The sequence below is a fragment of the Oncorhynchus masou genome, chromosome 29, assembly GCF_036934945.1.
Source record: "Oncorhynchus masou masou isolate Uvic2021 chromosome 29, UVic_Omas_1.1, whole genome shotgun sequence".
NCBI lineage: Eukaryota > Metazoa > Chordata > Actinopteri > Salmoniformes > Salmonidae > Oncorhynchus > Oncorhynchus masou.
The window spans coordinates 79,684,816-79,696,841 of record NC_088240.1 but is presented as its reverse complement, the minus strand read 5'-3'; the positions used below and the strand labels follow the sequence as shown (position 1 = coordinate 79,696,841).

The window sequence follows — 12,026 nt, the reverse complement described above, 5'->3', positions numbered from 1 at the left end:
GTAGTACAGACTAACCACAAACAGCGTCTGACTATGGTGACTTCAATGCATTCCTTCCTCATTCATTCCTCAGGATCAGCAGGAGGAGACAGACGTGGCCTGAACAGACAGCAGTGTTGTACTGGACTGGTACATGGCCTGAACAGACAGCAGTGTTGTGTTGTACTGGACTGGTACATGGCCTGAACAGACAGCAGTGTTGTGCTGGACTGGTACATGGCCTGAACAGACAGCAGTGTTGTGTTGTACTGGACTGGTACATGGCCTGAACAGACAGCAGTGTTGTGTTGTGCTGGACTGGTACATGGCCTGAACAGACAGCAGTATTGTGTTGTACTGGACTGGTACATAGCCTGAACAGACAGCAGTGTTGTGCTGGACTGGTACATGGTCTCACTCAGATCATGTTTGACATCATACAGGGATCCTATACAGAACAGGTAAACCAGGTTTATAAATAACACTGAGTGTACAAAACATTAGGAACACCTTCCTAATATTGAGTTGCCCCCCCTTTTCCCCTCAGAACAGCCTCAATTCATCGGGACAAGGTGTCGAAAGTGTTCCACAGGGATGCTGGCCATGTTGACTCCAATGCTTCCCACAGTTGTGTCAAATTGGCTCGACGTCCTTTGGGTGGTGGAACATTCTTGATACACACAGGAAACTGTTGAGTGTGAAAAACCCAGCATCATTGCAGTTCTTGACACTCAAACCGTTGTGCCTGGCACCTACTACCATACCCTGTTCAAAGGCACTTAAATCTTGTGTCTTGCCCACTCACCCTCTGAATGGCACACATACACAATCCATGTCTCAATTGTCTCAAGGCCTAAAAATATTTTTTAAACCTGCCTCCCCTTCATATACACTGATTGAAGTGGATTTTACAGGTGACATCAATAAGGGATCATAACTTTCAGCTGGATTCACCTGGTCAGTCTATCATGGAAAGAGCTGGTGTTCTTAATGTTTTGTACACTCAGTGTATGGATTCACAGATCCAAAAAGCTACTTCTAAACACCCCACCTTTAAGTAAGATGTCTACTGCCTACTTATTACAGTGTTATACACTGTGGACATACTTCTGAACAGTCCAGGATCATCATGGAGCTCAACATGCTCTACTAGAGTGGGATGGAGAAATCTTACAGGGTCTAGCTTTACTGTATCATGCCTTGCAATAGATTACCGTGATTCTGCCCTGTCATATAATACCATATCTTCATTCCTTTCATTGCCACTCACTGCACAGTAACGTAGCAATTTACTCCCTGCTTATCGACTGTGTCAACACTCATTCCTGGTGAAACTATAATAGTATTTTCTCTCCTCTCCTGCCGTCTAACAGGAGTCAGTGAGTGAGGTGTGTTACGGTACAGGTAACATGCAGGGGTTGGGAGAGATGGATATTACTGATAGAATTTAAGTCTAACCCTCCCACTGGCACCAGTGTAGCAATTCAGGGGAGGGGGTGGGTGTTAGATCCAGCAACCAGCAGGAGAGAAGATAGCCCTATACATTGAGGAAGCTATGTAAGTTAATTACCATACTGTACAGTTAAACCTCGCAGGAGGGCAAAAAAGGCCAGACGGCAGAATCCCACTTCTGCCACCAATGTAATGATTAAGGTGGCAGTCAAAATGGGATTTGAACCAGCAACCCTGTGGTTAGAGGTGAAAGTGGAAAACCTCTTGTGCCATAAAGGTCTAGACCCCATGGCAGTGGCTGGGCATTATCTCTCACATGATGTAGACCTACAGGGAGGCTATATGTAGCTTTCTAAATATCCCTGCCTCAGCCTTAGAGAATGATGCCTGCAGTTGTTTAGGTGAATCACTTAAACTTCAAGTTATTTGAGCTTTGAGACCTGGAGAAAAGCCATATTGTGTATAAATATAACACATTATTCATTATTCATGGTTGTTTGAAGATAAGGAGTGAGTCCACTGAGGGAGCTCCAGTAGGTAACCTGATTACCATATCATACAATTGGACAGGGGAGCAGCAGCAGGGGGAACCAGGGAAACAGCTGTATGCCTACACAGTAAATAGCTGGGCCAAGTCTCAGCATAGAGAATGACCCTGCACACTGTAGTGGTTATAGAGGACTTTCAACTGGTTTACAGGATCAGTGTTTATGTTCTAGGACCTATGATGTACTGTAGGTGCATTAGCTGGCTGTGGCATAAAGTTCCGGAGACTTCTCTGCAGAGGTTGTAGGTCCTACAATGCCATTGGGATAACGAATACACTGATGAATCTCGAACTAGAAAATGCCTAATTTTCATGAACATGTTTGTATAGGCTACTTAAACTTTCAAAATGCTGTCATTGAAGTGACTTTGTAAAGGGTCATGGTCGGGGTCAAGGATTTAAAGGTATTCGTGAGAGAAAAAAAACAGCTCTAGAAAGGTTGAGATGATAGACAACGTGACAACTGGTTACAAACTTACCTTTGAGGAGAACTATGAACTTGAGGAGTAGCAGGTATTTGTGCAGCTCCATGTTGTAAAGGATGGAAGGGCTTCGTGTTATCTCTCTTTCTGTTCCGGACTTGGGCTTTAATTTCCCTAGAGTTCGTTTAAATTCAGTGCTCCGGCACGAGTCTTTCAACTCGATGTGTTCCCCAGGGATCCGTGAAAACCGTAAAAACACAGTTCCAGTGGTATTGCTTGGGCGCGTTGTAAATGTAACCGTGTTGTGTTGCTTCCGCCAACCCTGCTTCACATATCATTCAGGGAAAAACAGACTACTTAGTTATTGTCTGTTGCTGTAACCACTATCGGGTTTAACGATATGTTGACAGCTTTTTAATGAATTAAACAGAGGTTGTTCTAGGTTTATTTTATTTGACAAACAGTAGCCTAAACTATCTAAATATTTGGGGGCTGGAATATGTGCCATAAATTATTACCTTAACCTGTGCGCAACTAACACCTCAAATGTCTTAACAACTAGTCAAAAACAACTAAATAACTGATTCAAGCTCAAAACCAACACCTGTCGTTAAACGTTTACTAAAGCGTAACAGATTCTCAAATGCATGTTTAATTGCTTCCAATAAAGAAAAACCCATAGGCCTAACTATCAGTCAGATAGTCTACTTTTCTATTGCTGAATGTTCCTCCTGGCTCGACGCTCCAAAAATTATCTGAAAAAAGTACCCATATTCATCTTTCAACCAAACAGTTTGAGGTAAATTAATGTTTGGGTTTTCTTGACAACTTTTCCGTTTCAATTTTCACACTTCTGGTTGGTTATATCCATATTTTTCGCCTTTTTCCCTCATTTATAGCGATTGTATCCCTCTCTGAATAGTGGTGTTTTACTCCAAAGCAACAATCAATAGCGCTTTTATTCCAGCGCGAGGAGACCTTCCTTCCCTCGCGCGTCCTTCAACTCGACTTCTCTCTCAGCGCTCGCCTGGTTCGCATTTTGAAAACCCCAAACGACTTTCTCTCTCTCAATTCATTTTTTTTCTCTCTCTCTCAATTAAATCTCTCTCTCAATTATATATCTGTCTCTTTCTTTTTCTCAATTCAATTTAAGGGCTTTATTGGCATGCGAAACATATGTTTAAATTGCCAAAACAAGTGAAATAGATAATAAACAAAAGTGAAATAAACAATAAAAAATCAACAGTAAACATTACACTCACAGAAGTTCCAAAAGAATAAAGACGTTTCAAATGTCATATTATGTCTATATACAGTGCTGTAACAATAGCGTAATTGTGTAATCTGAGGGAAATATGTGTCTCTAATATGGTCATATATTTGGCAGGAGGTTAGGAAGCGCAGCCCAGTTACCACATCATTTTGTGGGCAGTGAGCACATAGCCTGTCTTCTCTTGACAGCCAGGTCTGCCTATGGCGGCCTTTCTCAATAGCAATATGCTCACTGAGTCTGTACATAGTCATAGATTCCCCCCCCACACACACACACACACACACACACACACACACACTGTGTCCCCGTCAGTCTGTCTGTCTCCATCTAACTGTCATAAATATGTTTAACTTCGGGATGATACTGGAGACCACTTTAAAGCTCTCTGAGGCCACCTAGTGGTCTCTGGTCACCTGGTTGAGAGTTGTGGATGTAGTTCACTCAACTTCCACAGGATTGCGCCAGTGCGTCATTAATTCAGTCTTCCAAATGCTGTGGGTCAGCGAGCCAATTCGTTAGACTATTGAGATACACTCTAGGTTTGACCCAACTGTTCACACTTAAAGTGCTTTACTCAAATATTTATCAAATTCCTTGATCCTCATGGTTTGTGAAATTCAATTTTTCGTTTGTGGAATTGTATTCCATTCACAGCTACGGACAAAGACATGAAGGCCTGTGCAGGTGGAACTGTTGCATACATAGGCAGAGCTCCTTTAATACGACAAATACTCAAATAGCGTTCCTAGTTCTGGGACTAGAGTGAATGTTGAGCCCTCACACTGGTCTAAGGCCAGATTAGCATTTCCCCTTATAGCTAAAGATACGATTTGGTGAGGGTAAACTGATCCTACATCTGTGACTAGGGGCAACTTCTACTGTTGTTTGTGTCTTCTGTGGCGTGGTTGGTGGTAATTAAGCATCTTTGTTTTTTCTCATAAATCAACTCTGTCAACCAAGTGGTTCCTACAGTAGTAGAAGCTGCCCAGGTCTAGGATCAGTTTATCCACCCCAAATCCTAACTCTACCATATGGCAGATCACAAATCTGTGTTTAGTGCAATTTCATCCTACTGTAGTTATTAGGTAGATAAACTTCATCCTACTGTATTTGTTAGGTAGATCAAATTCATCCTACTGTAGTTGTTAGGTAGATCAACTTCATCCTACTCTAGTTGTTAGGAAGATCAACATCATACTACTCTTGTTGTTAGGTAGATAAACTTCATCCTACTGTAGTTGTTAGGTCGATCACCTTCATCCTACTGTAGTTGTCAGGTAGATCAACTTCATCCTACTATAGTTGTTAGGTAGATCAACTTCATCCTACTGTAGTTGTTAGGAAGATCAAATTCAAACTACTGTTGTTGTCAGGTAGATCAACTTTTTTTCTCATAAATCAACTCTGTCAACCAAGTGGTTCCTACAGTAGTAGAAGCTGCCCAGGTCTAGGATCAGTTTATCCTCCCCAAATCCTAACTCTACCATATGGCAGATCACAAATCTGTGTTTAGTGCAATTTCATCCTACTGTAGTTATTAGGTAGATAAACTTCATCCTACTGTATTTGTTAGGTAGATCAACTTCATCCTACTGTAGTTGTTAGGTAGATCAACTTCATCCTACTCTAGTTGTTAGGAAGATCAACGTCATACTACTCTTGTTGTTAGGTAGATCAACTTCATTCTACTGTCATTGTTAGGTAGATCAACTTCATCCTACTGTAGTTGTTAGGTAGATCAACTTCATTGTACTGTGGTTGTTAGGTAGATCAACTTCATCCTTCTGTAGTTGTTAGGTAGATAAACATCATTCTACTCCAGTTGTTAGGTAGATCACCTTCATCCCACTGTAGTTGCTAGGTAGATCAACTTCATCCTACTCTAGTTGTTAGGTAGATCAACATCAATCTACACTAGTTGTTAGGTAGATAAACTTCATCCTACTCTAGTTGTTAGGTAGAGCAACTTCATCCTACTCTAGTTGTTAGGTAGATAAACCTCACCCTACTGTAGTTGTTAGGTAGATCAACTTCATCCTACTGTAGTTTTTAGGTAGATCAACGTCATCCTACTCTAGTTGTTAGGTAGATCAACTTGATCCTACACTAGTTGTTAGGTAGATCAACTTCATTCTACTGTGGTTGTTAGGTAGATCAACATCAATCTACACTAGTTGTTAGGTACAGTGCCTTGCGAAAGTATTCGGCCCCCTTGAACTTTGCGACCTTTTGCCACATTTCAGGCTTCAAACATAAAGATATAAAACTGTATTTTTTGTGAAGAATCAACAACAAGTCGGACACAATCATGAAGTGGAATGACATTTATTGGATATTTCAAACTTTTTTAACAAATCAAAAACTGAAAAATTGGGCGTGCAAAATTATTCAGCCCCTTTACTTTCAGTGCAGCAAACTCTCTCCAGAAGTTCAGTGAGGATCTCTGAATGATCCAATGTTGACCTAAATGACTAATGATGATAAATACAATCCACCTGTGTGTAATCAAGTCTCCGTATAAATGCACCTGCACTGTGATAGTCTCATAGGTCCGTTAAAAGCGCAGAGAGCATCATGAAGAACAAGGAACACACCAGGCAGGTCCGAGATACTGTTTTGAAGAAGTTTAAAGCCGGATTTGGATACAAAAAGATTTCCCAAGCTTTAAACATCCCAAGGAGCACTGTGCAAGCGATAATATTGAAATGGAAGGAGTATCAGACCACTGCAAATCTACCAAGACCTGGCCGTCCCTCTAAACTTTCAGCTCATACAAGGAGAAGACTGATCAGAGATGCAGCCAAGAGGCCCATGATCACTCTGGATGAACTGCAGAGATCTACAACTGAGGTGGGAGACTCTGTCCATAGGACAACAATCAGTCGTATATTGCACAAATCTGGCCTTTATGGAAGAGTGGCAAGAAGAAAGCCATTTCTTAAAGATATCCATAAAAATTGTTGTTTAAAGTTTGCCACAAGCCACCTGGGAGACACACCAAACATGTGGAAGAAGGTGCTCTGGTCAGAGGAAACCAAAATTGAACTTTTTGGCAACAATGCAAAACGTTATGTTTGGTGTAAAAGCAACACAGCTCATCACCCTGACCACACCATCCCCACTGTCAAACATGGTGGGGGCAGCATCATGGTTTGGGCCTGCTTTTCTTCAGCAGGGACAGGGAAGATGGTTAAAATTGATGGGAAGATGGATTTAGCCAAATACAGGACCATTCTGGAAGAAAACCTGATGGAGTCTGCAAAAGACCTGAGACTGGGACGGAGATTTGTCTTCCAACAAGACAATGATCCAAAACATAAAGCAAAATCTACAATGGAATGGTTAAAAAATAAACATATCCAGGTGTTAGAATGGCCAAGTCAATGTCCAGACCTGAATCCAATCGAGAATCTGTGGAAAGAACTGAAAACTGCTGTTCACAAATGCTCTCCATCCAACCTCACTGAGCTCGAGCTGTTTTGCAAGGAGGAATGGGAAAAGATTTCAGTCTCTCGATGTGCAAAACTGATAGAGACATACCCCAAGCGACTTACAGCTGTAATCGCAGCAAAAGGTGGCGCTACAAAGTATTAACTTAAGGGGGCTGAATAATTTTGCACGCCCAATTTTTCAGTTTTTGATTTGTTAAAAAAGTTTGAAATATCCAATAAATGTCGTTCCACTTCATGATTGTGTCCCACTTGTTGTTGATTCTTCACAAAAAAATACAGTTTTATATCTTTATGTTTGAAGCCTGAAATGAGGCAAAAGGTCGCAAAGTTCAAGGGGGCCGAATACTTTCGCAAGGAACTGTAGATAAACTTCATCCTACTCTAGTTGTTAGGTAGAGCAACTTCATCCTACTCTAGTTGTTAGGTAGATAAACCTCACCCTACTGTAGTTGTTAGGTAGATCAACTTCATCCTACTGTAGTTTTTAGGTAGATAAACTTCATCCTACTGAAGTTGTTAAGTAGATCAACGTCATCCTACTCTAGTTGTTAGGTAGATCAACTTGATCCTACACTAGTTGTTAGGTAGATCAACTTCATTCTACTGTGGTTGTTAGGTAGATCAACATCAATCTACACTAGTTGTTAGGTAGATCAACTTCATTCTAGTTGTTAGGTAGAGCAACTTCATCCTACTCTAGTTGTTAGGTAGATAAACCTCAACCTACTGTAGTTGTTAGGTAGATCAAGGTCATCTTACTCTAGTTGTTAGGTAGATCAACTTCATCCTACTATAATTGATAAGTAGCTCACATTCATCCTACTGCAGTTGTTAGGTAGATCAACTTCCTCCTACTCTAGTTGTTCGGTAGATCAACTTCCTCCTACTGTAGTTGTTAGGTAGATCAACTTCATCCTACTCTAGTTGTTAGGTAGATCAACTTCACCCTACTGTAGTTGTTAGGTAGATCAACTTCATCCTACTCTAGTTGTTAAGTAGATCAACTTAATTCTACTCTAGTTATTAGGTAGATTAAATTCAAACTACTGTAGTTGTTAGGTAGGTTAAATTCATCCTACTGTAGTTGTTAGGTAAATCAACTTCATCCTACTCTAGTTGTTAGGTAGATCAACTTCATCCTACTCTAGTTGTTAGGTAGATCAAATTCATCATACTCTAGTTGTTAGGTAGATCAAATTCAAACTACTGTAGTTGTTAGGTAGATTAACTTCATCCTACTGTAGTTGTTATGTAGATAAACTTCACCCTACAGTAGTTGTTAGGTAGATGACCTTCATCCTACTGTAGTTGCTAGGTAGATCAACTTCATCCTACTCTAGTTGTTAGGTAGATCAACTTCATTCTACTGTGGTTGTTAGGTAGATCAACATCAATCTACTCTTGTTGTTAGATTGATCAACTTCATCCTACTCTAGTTGTTAGGTAGATCAACTTCACCCTACTGTAGTTTTTAGTTTGATCATCGTCATCCTACTCCATTGTTAGGTTGATCAAATTCATCCAACTGTAGTTGTTAGGTAGATCAACTTCATCCTACTCTAGTTGTTAGGTAGATCAACTTCATCCTACTCTAGTTGTTAGGTAGATAAACTTCATCCTATTCTAGTTGTTAATTAGATCAACTTAATTCTACTCTAGTTGTTCGGTAGATCAAATTCAAACTACTGTAGTTGTTAGGTAGATCAACTTCATCCTACTGTAGTTGCTAGGTAGATCAACTTCATCCTACTCTAGTTGTTAGGTAGATCAACTTCACCCTTCTGTAGTTGTTAGGTAGATCAACTTCATTCTACTGCCATTGTTAGGTAGATCAACTTCATCCTACTGTAGTTGTTAGGTAGATCAACTTCATTCTACTGTGGTTGTTAGGTAGATCAACTTCATCATATTCTAGTTGTTAGGTAGAGCAACTTCATCCTACTCTAGTTGTTAGGTAGATAAACCTCACCCTACTGTAGTTGTTAGGTAGATCAAGGTCATCTTACTCTAGTTGTGAGGTAGATCAACTTCATCCTACTATAATTGATAAGTAGCTCACATTCATCCTACTGCAGTTGTTAGGTAGATCAACTTCCTCCTACTCTAGTTGTTCGGTAGATCAACTTCCTCCTACTGTAGTTGTTAGGTAGATCAACTTCATCCTACTGTAGTTGTTAGGTAGATCAACTTCATCCTACTGTAGTTGTTCGGTAAATCAACTTCAACCTACTGTAGTTGTTAGGTAGATCAACTTCATCCTACTGTCGTTGTTAGGTAGATCAACTTCATCCTACTGTAGTTGTTAGGTAGATCAACTTCATCCTACTGTAGTTGTTAGGTCGATCAACTTCATCCTACTGTAGTTGTTAGGTAGATCAACTTCATCCTACTGTAGTTATTAGGAAGATCAAATTCAAACTACTGTTGTTGTCAGGGAGATCAACTTCACCCTACTGTAGTTGTTAGGTAGATCAACTTCATCCTACTCTAGTTGTTAAGTCGATCAACTTAATTCTACTCTAGTTATTAGGTAGATCAAATTCAAACTACTGTAGTTGTTAGGTAGGTTAACTTCATCCTACTTTAGTTGTTAGGTAAATCAACTTCATCCTACTCTAGTTGTTAGGTAGATCAAATTCATCATACTCTAGTTGTTAGGTAGATCAAATTCATCATACTCTAGTTGTTAGGTAGATCAAATTCATCATACTCTAGTTGTTAGGTAGATCAAATTCATCATACTCTAGTTGTTAGGTAGATCAAATTCAAACTACTGTAGTTGTCAGGTAGATTAACTTCATCCTATGGTAGTTGTTAGGTAGAGCAACTTCATCCTACTCTAGTAGTTAGGTAGATTAACTTCATCTTACTGTAGTTGTTAGGTTGATCAACTTCATCCTACTCTAGTTGTTAGGTAGATCAACCTCATCCTTCTGTAGTTGTTAGGTAGATCAACTTCATTCTACTGTGGTTGTTAGGTAGATCAACATCAATCTACACTAGTTGTTACGTAGATAAACTTCATCCTACTGTAGTTGTTATGTAGATCAACGTCATCCTACTCTAGTTGTTGCTGGATCAACATCAATCTACTCTAGTTGTTAGGTAGATAAACATCATTCTACTCCAGTTGTTAGGTAGATCACCTTCATCCTACTGTAGTTGCTAGCTAGATCAACTTCATCCTACACTAGTTGTTAGGTAGATCAACTTGATCCTACACTAGTTGTTTGTTAGATCAACTTCATTCTATGGTGGTTGTTAGGTAGATCAACATCAATCTACACTAGTTGTTAGGTCGATCAACTTCATCCTACTGTAGTTGTTAGGTAGATCAACTTCATCCTACTGTAGTTGTTAGGTAGATCAACTTCATCCTACTGTAGTTGTTAGGTAGATCAACTTCATCCTACTGTAGTTCTTAGGTCGATCAACTTCATCCTACTCTGTTGTTTGTGGATAAGGAACTATGCCTCCCTTTTTCCATTTTCTAGGCCTGTTGATCCCACTCTCCTCCTGCTGTTCAATCTCCTCCTGTTGCTCCCTCTCTCCTCCTGTTGTTCCCTCTCTCCTCCTGTTGATCCCACTCTCCTCCTGTTGCTCCCTCTCTCCTCCTGCTGTTCAATCTCCTCCTGTTGTTCCCTCTCTCCTCCTGTTGATCCCACTCTCCTCCTGTTGCTCCCTCTCTCCTCCTGCTGTTCAATCTCCTCCTGTTGTTCCCTCTCTCCTCCTGTTGATCCCACTCTCCTCCTGCTGTTCAATCTCCTCCTGTTGCTCCCTCTCTCCTCCTGCTGTTCAATCTCCTCCTGTTGCTCCCTCTCTCCTCCTGTTGATCCCACTCTCCTCCTGCTGTTCAATCTCCTCCTGTTGTTCCCTCTCTCCTCCTGTTGATCCCACTCTCCTCCTGCTGTTCAATCTCCTCCTGTTGCTCCCTCTCTCCTCCTGCAGTTCCCTCTCTTCTCCCGTTGTTCCCCCTCTCCTCCTGTTGTTCCCTCTCTCCTCCTGTTGTTCCCTCTCTCCTCCTGCTGTTCCCTCTGCTCCTGCTGTTCCCTCTGCTCCTGCTGTTCCATCTCTCCTCCTGCTGTTCCATCTCTCCACCTGTTGTTCCCTCTCTCCTCCTGTTGTTCCCTCTCTCCTCCTGTTGTTCCCTCTCTTCTCCTGTTGTTCCCTCTCTCCTCCTGTTGTTCCATCTCCCCTCCTGCTGTTCCATCACACACACACACACACACACACACACACACACACACACACACACACACACACACACACACACACACACACATACACATACACACACACACACACACACACACACACATACACGCACATACACGCACACACACGCACACATACGCACACACACGCACACATACGCACACACACACACACACACACACACACACACACACACACACACACACACACACACACACACACACACACACACACACACACACACACACACACACACACACACACACACACACACACACACACACACAGTGACCCATATAGCATTGTTTGTCAGTAAAGTTTACTAGACTGGCAGCATGCTGGCTTTGATCCTCAGACTTACGTTATTACGTCAGATGAGTTAGCTCACACACCCACTCACAAACTCACACACTCACACACTCACGCGCAACCAGTCTCCCAGCCTCCCAGTACATAGCCACAGATTCATATGTATGTAGAACCCCTGTCAGAGCCAAAAAAACAGTCTGCCAGGAATTAAGCTTAGATATTACAGACCTAACTACTGTTATAAGCTCATGTGATAGAACAGGAGCAATGCAGACACAAACTATTGTCACACGTAAAGCTCAGCTATGCAAGAGTAAATTACTGTCAGTCAGAAAGTGCAACTATGAAAATGTGTCCTACTGCCAGACCATAGAAAT

At 41.2% G+C, this 12,026-nt stretch overlaps 1 protein-coding gene across 1 annotated transcript in view; it reads right to left on the bottom strand.

Moving 5' to 3' along the window:
* Window positions 1-3,651, bottom strand: part of LOC135520693 (integrin alpha-10-like) — a 62,945-nt gene extending 59,294 nt beyond the window's left edge. The window contains exon 1 of the mRNA XM_064946432.1: window positions 2,458-3,651. Coding sequence (XP_064802504.1) covers window positions 2,458-2,509 — 52 coding nt within the window. The 5' untranslated portion in view covers window positions 2,510-3,651. The remainder of the gene's footprint in view (window positions 1-2,457) is intronic.
* Between the last annotated feature and the right edge of the window lie 8,375 nt (window positions 3,652-12,026).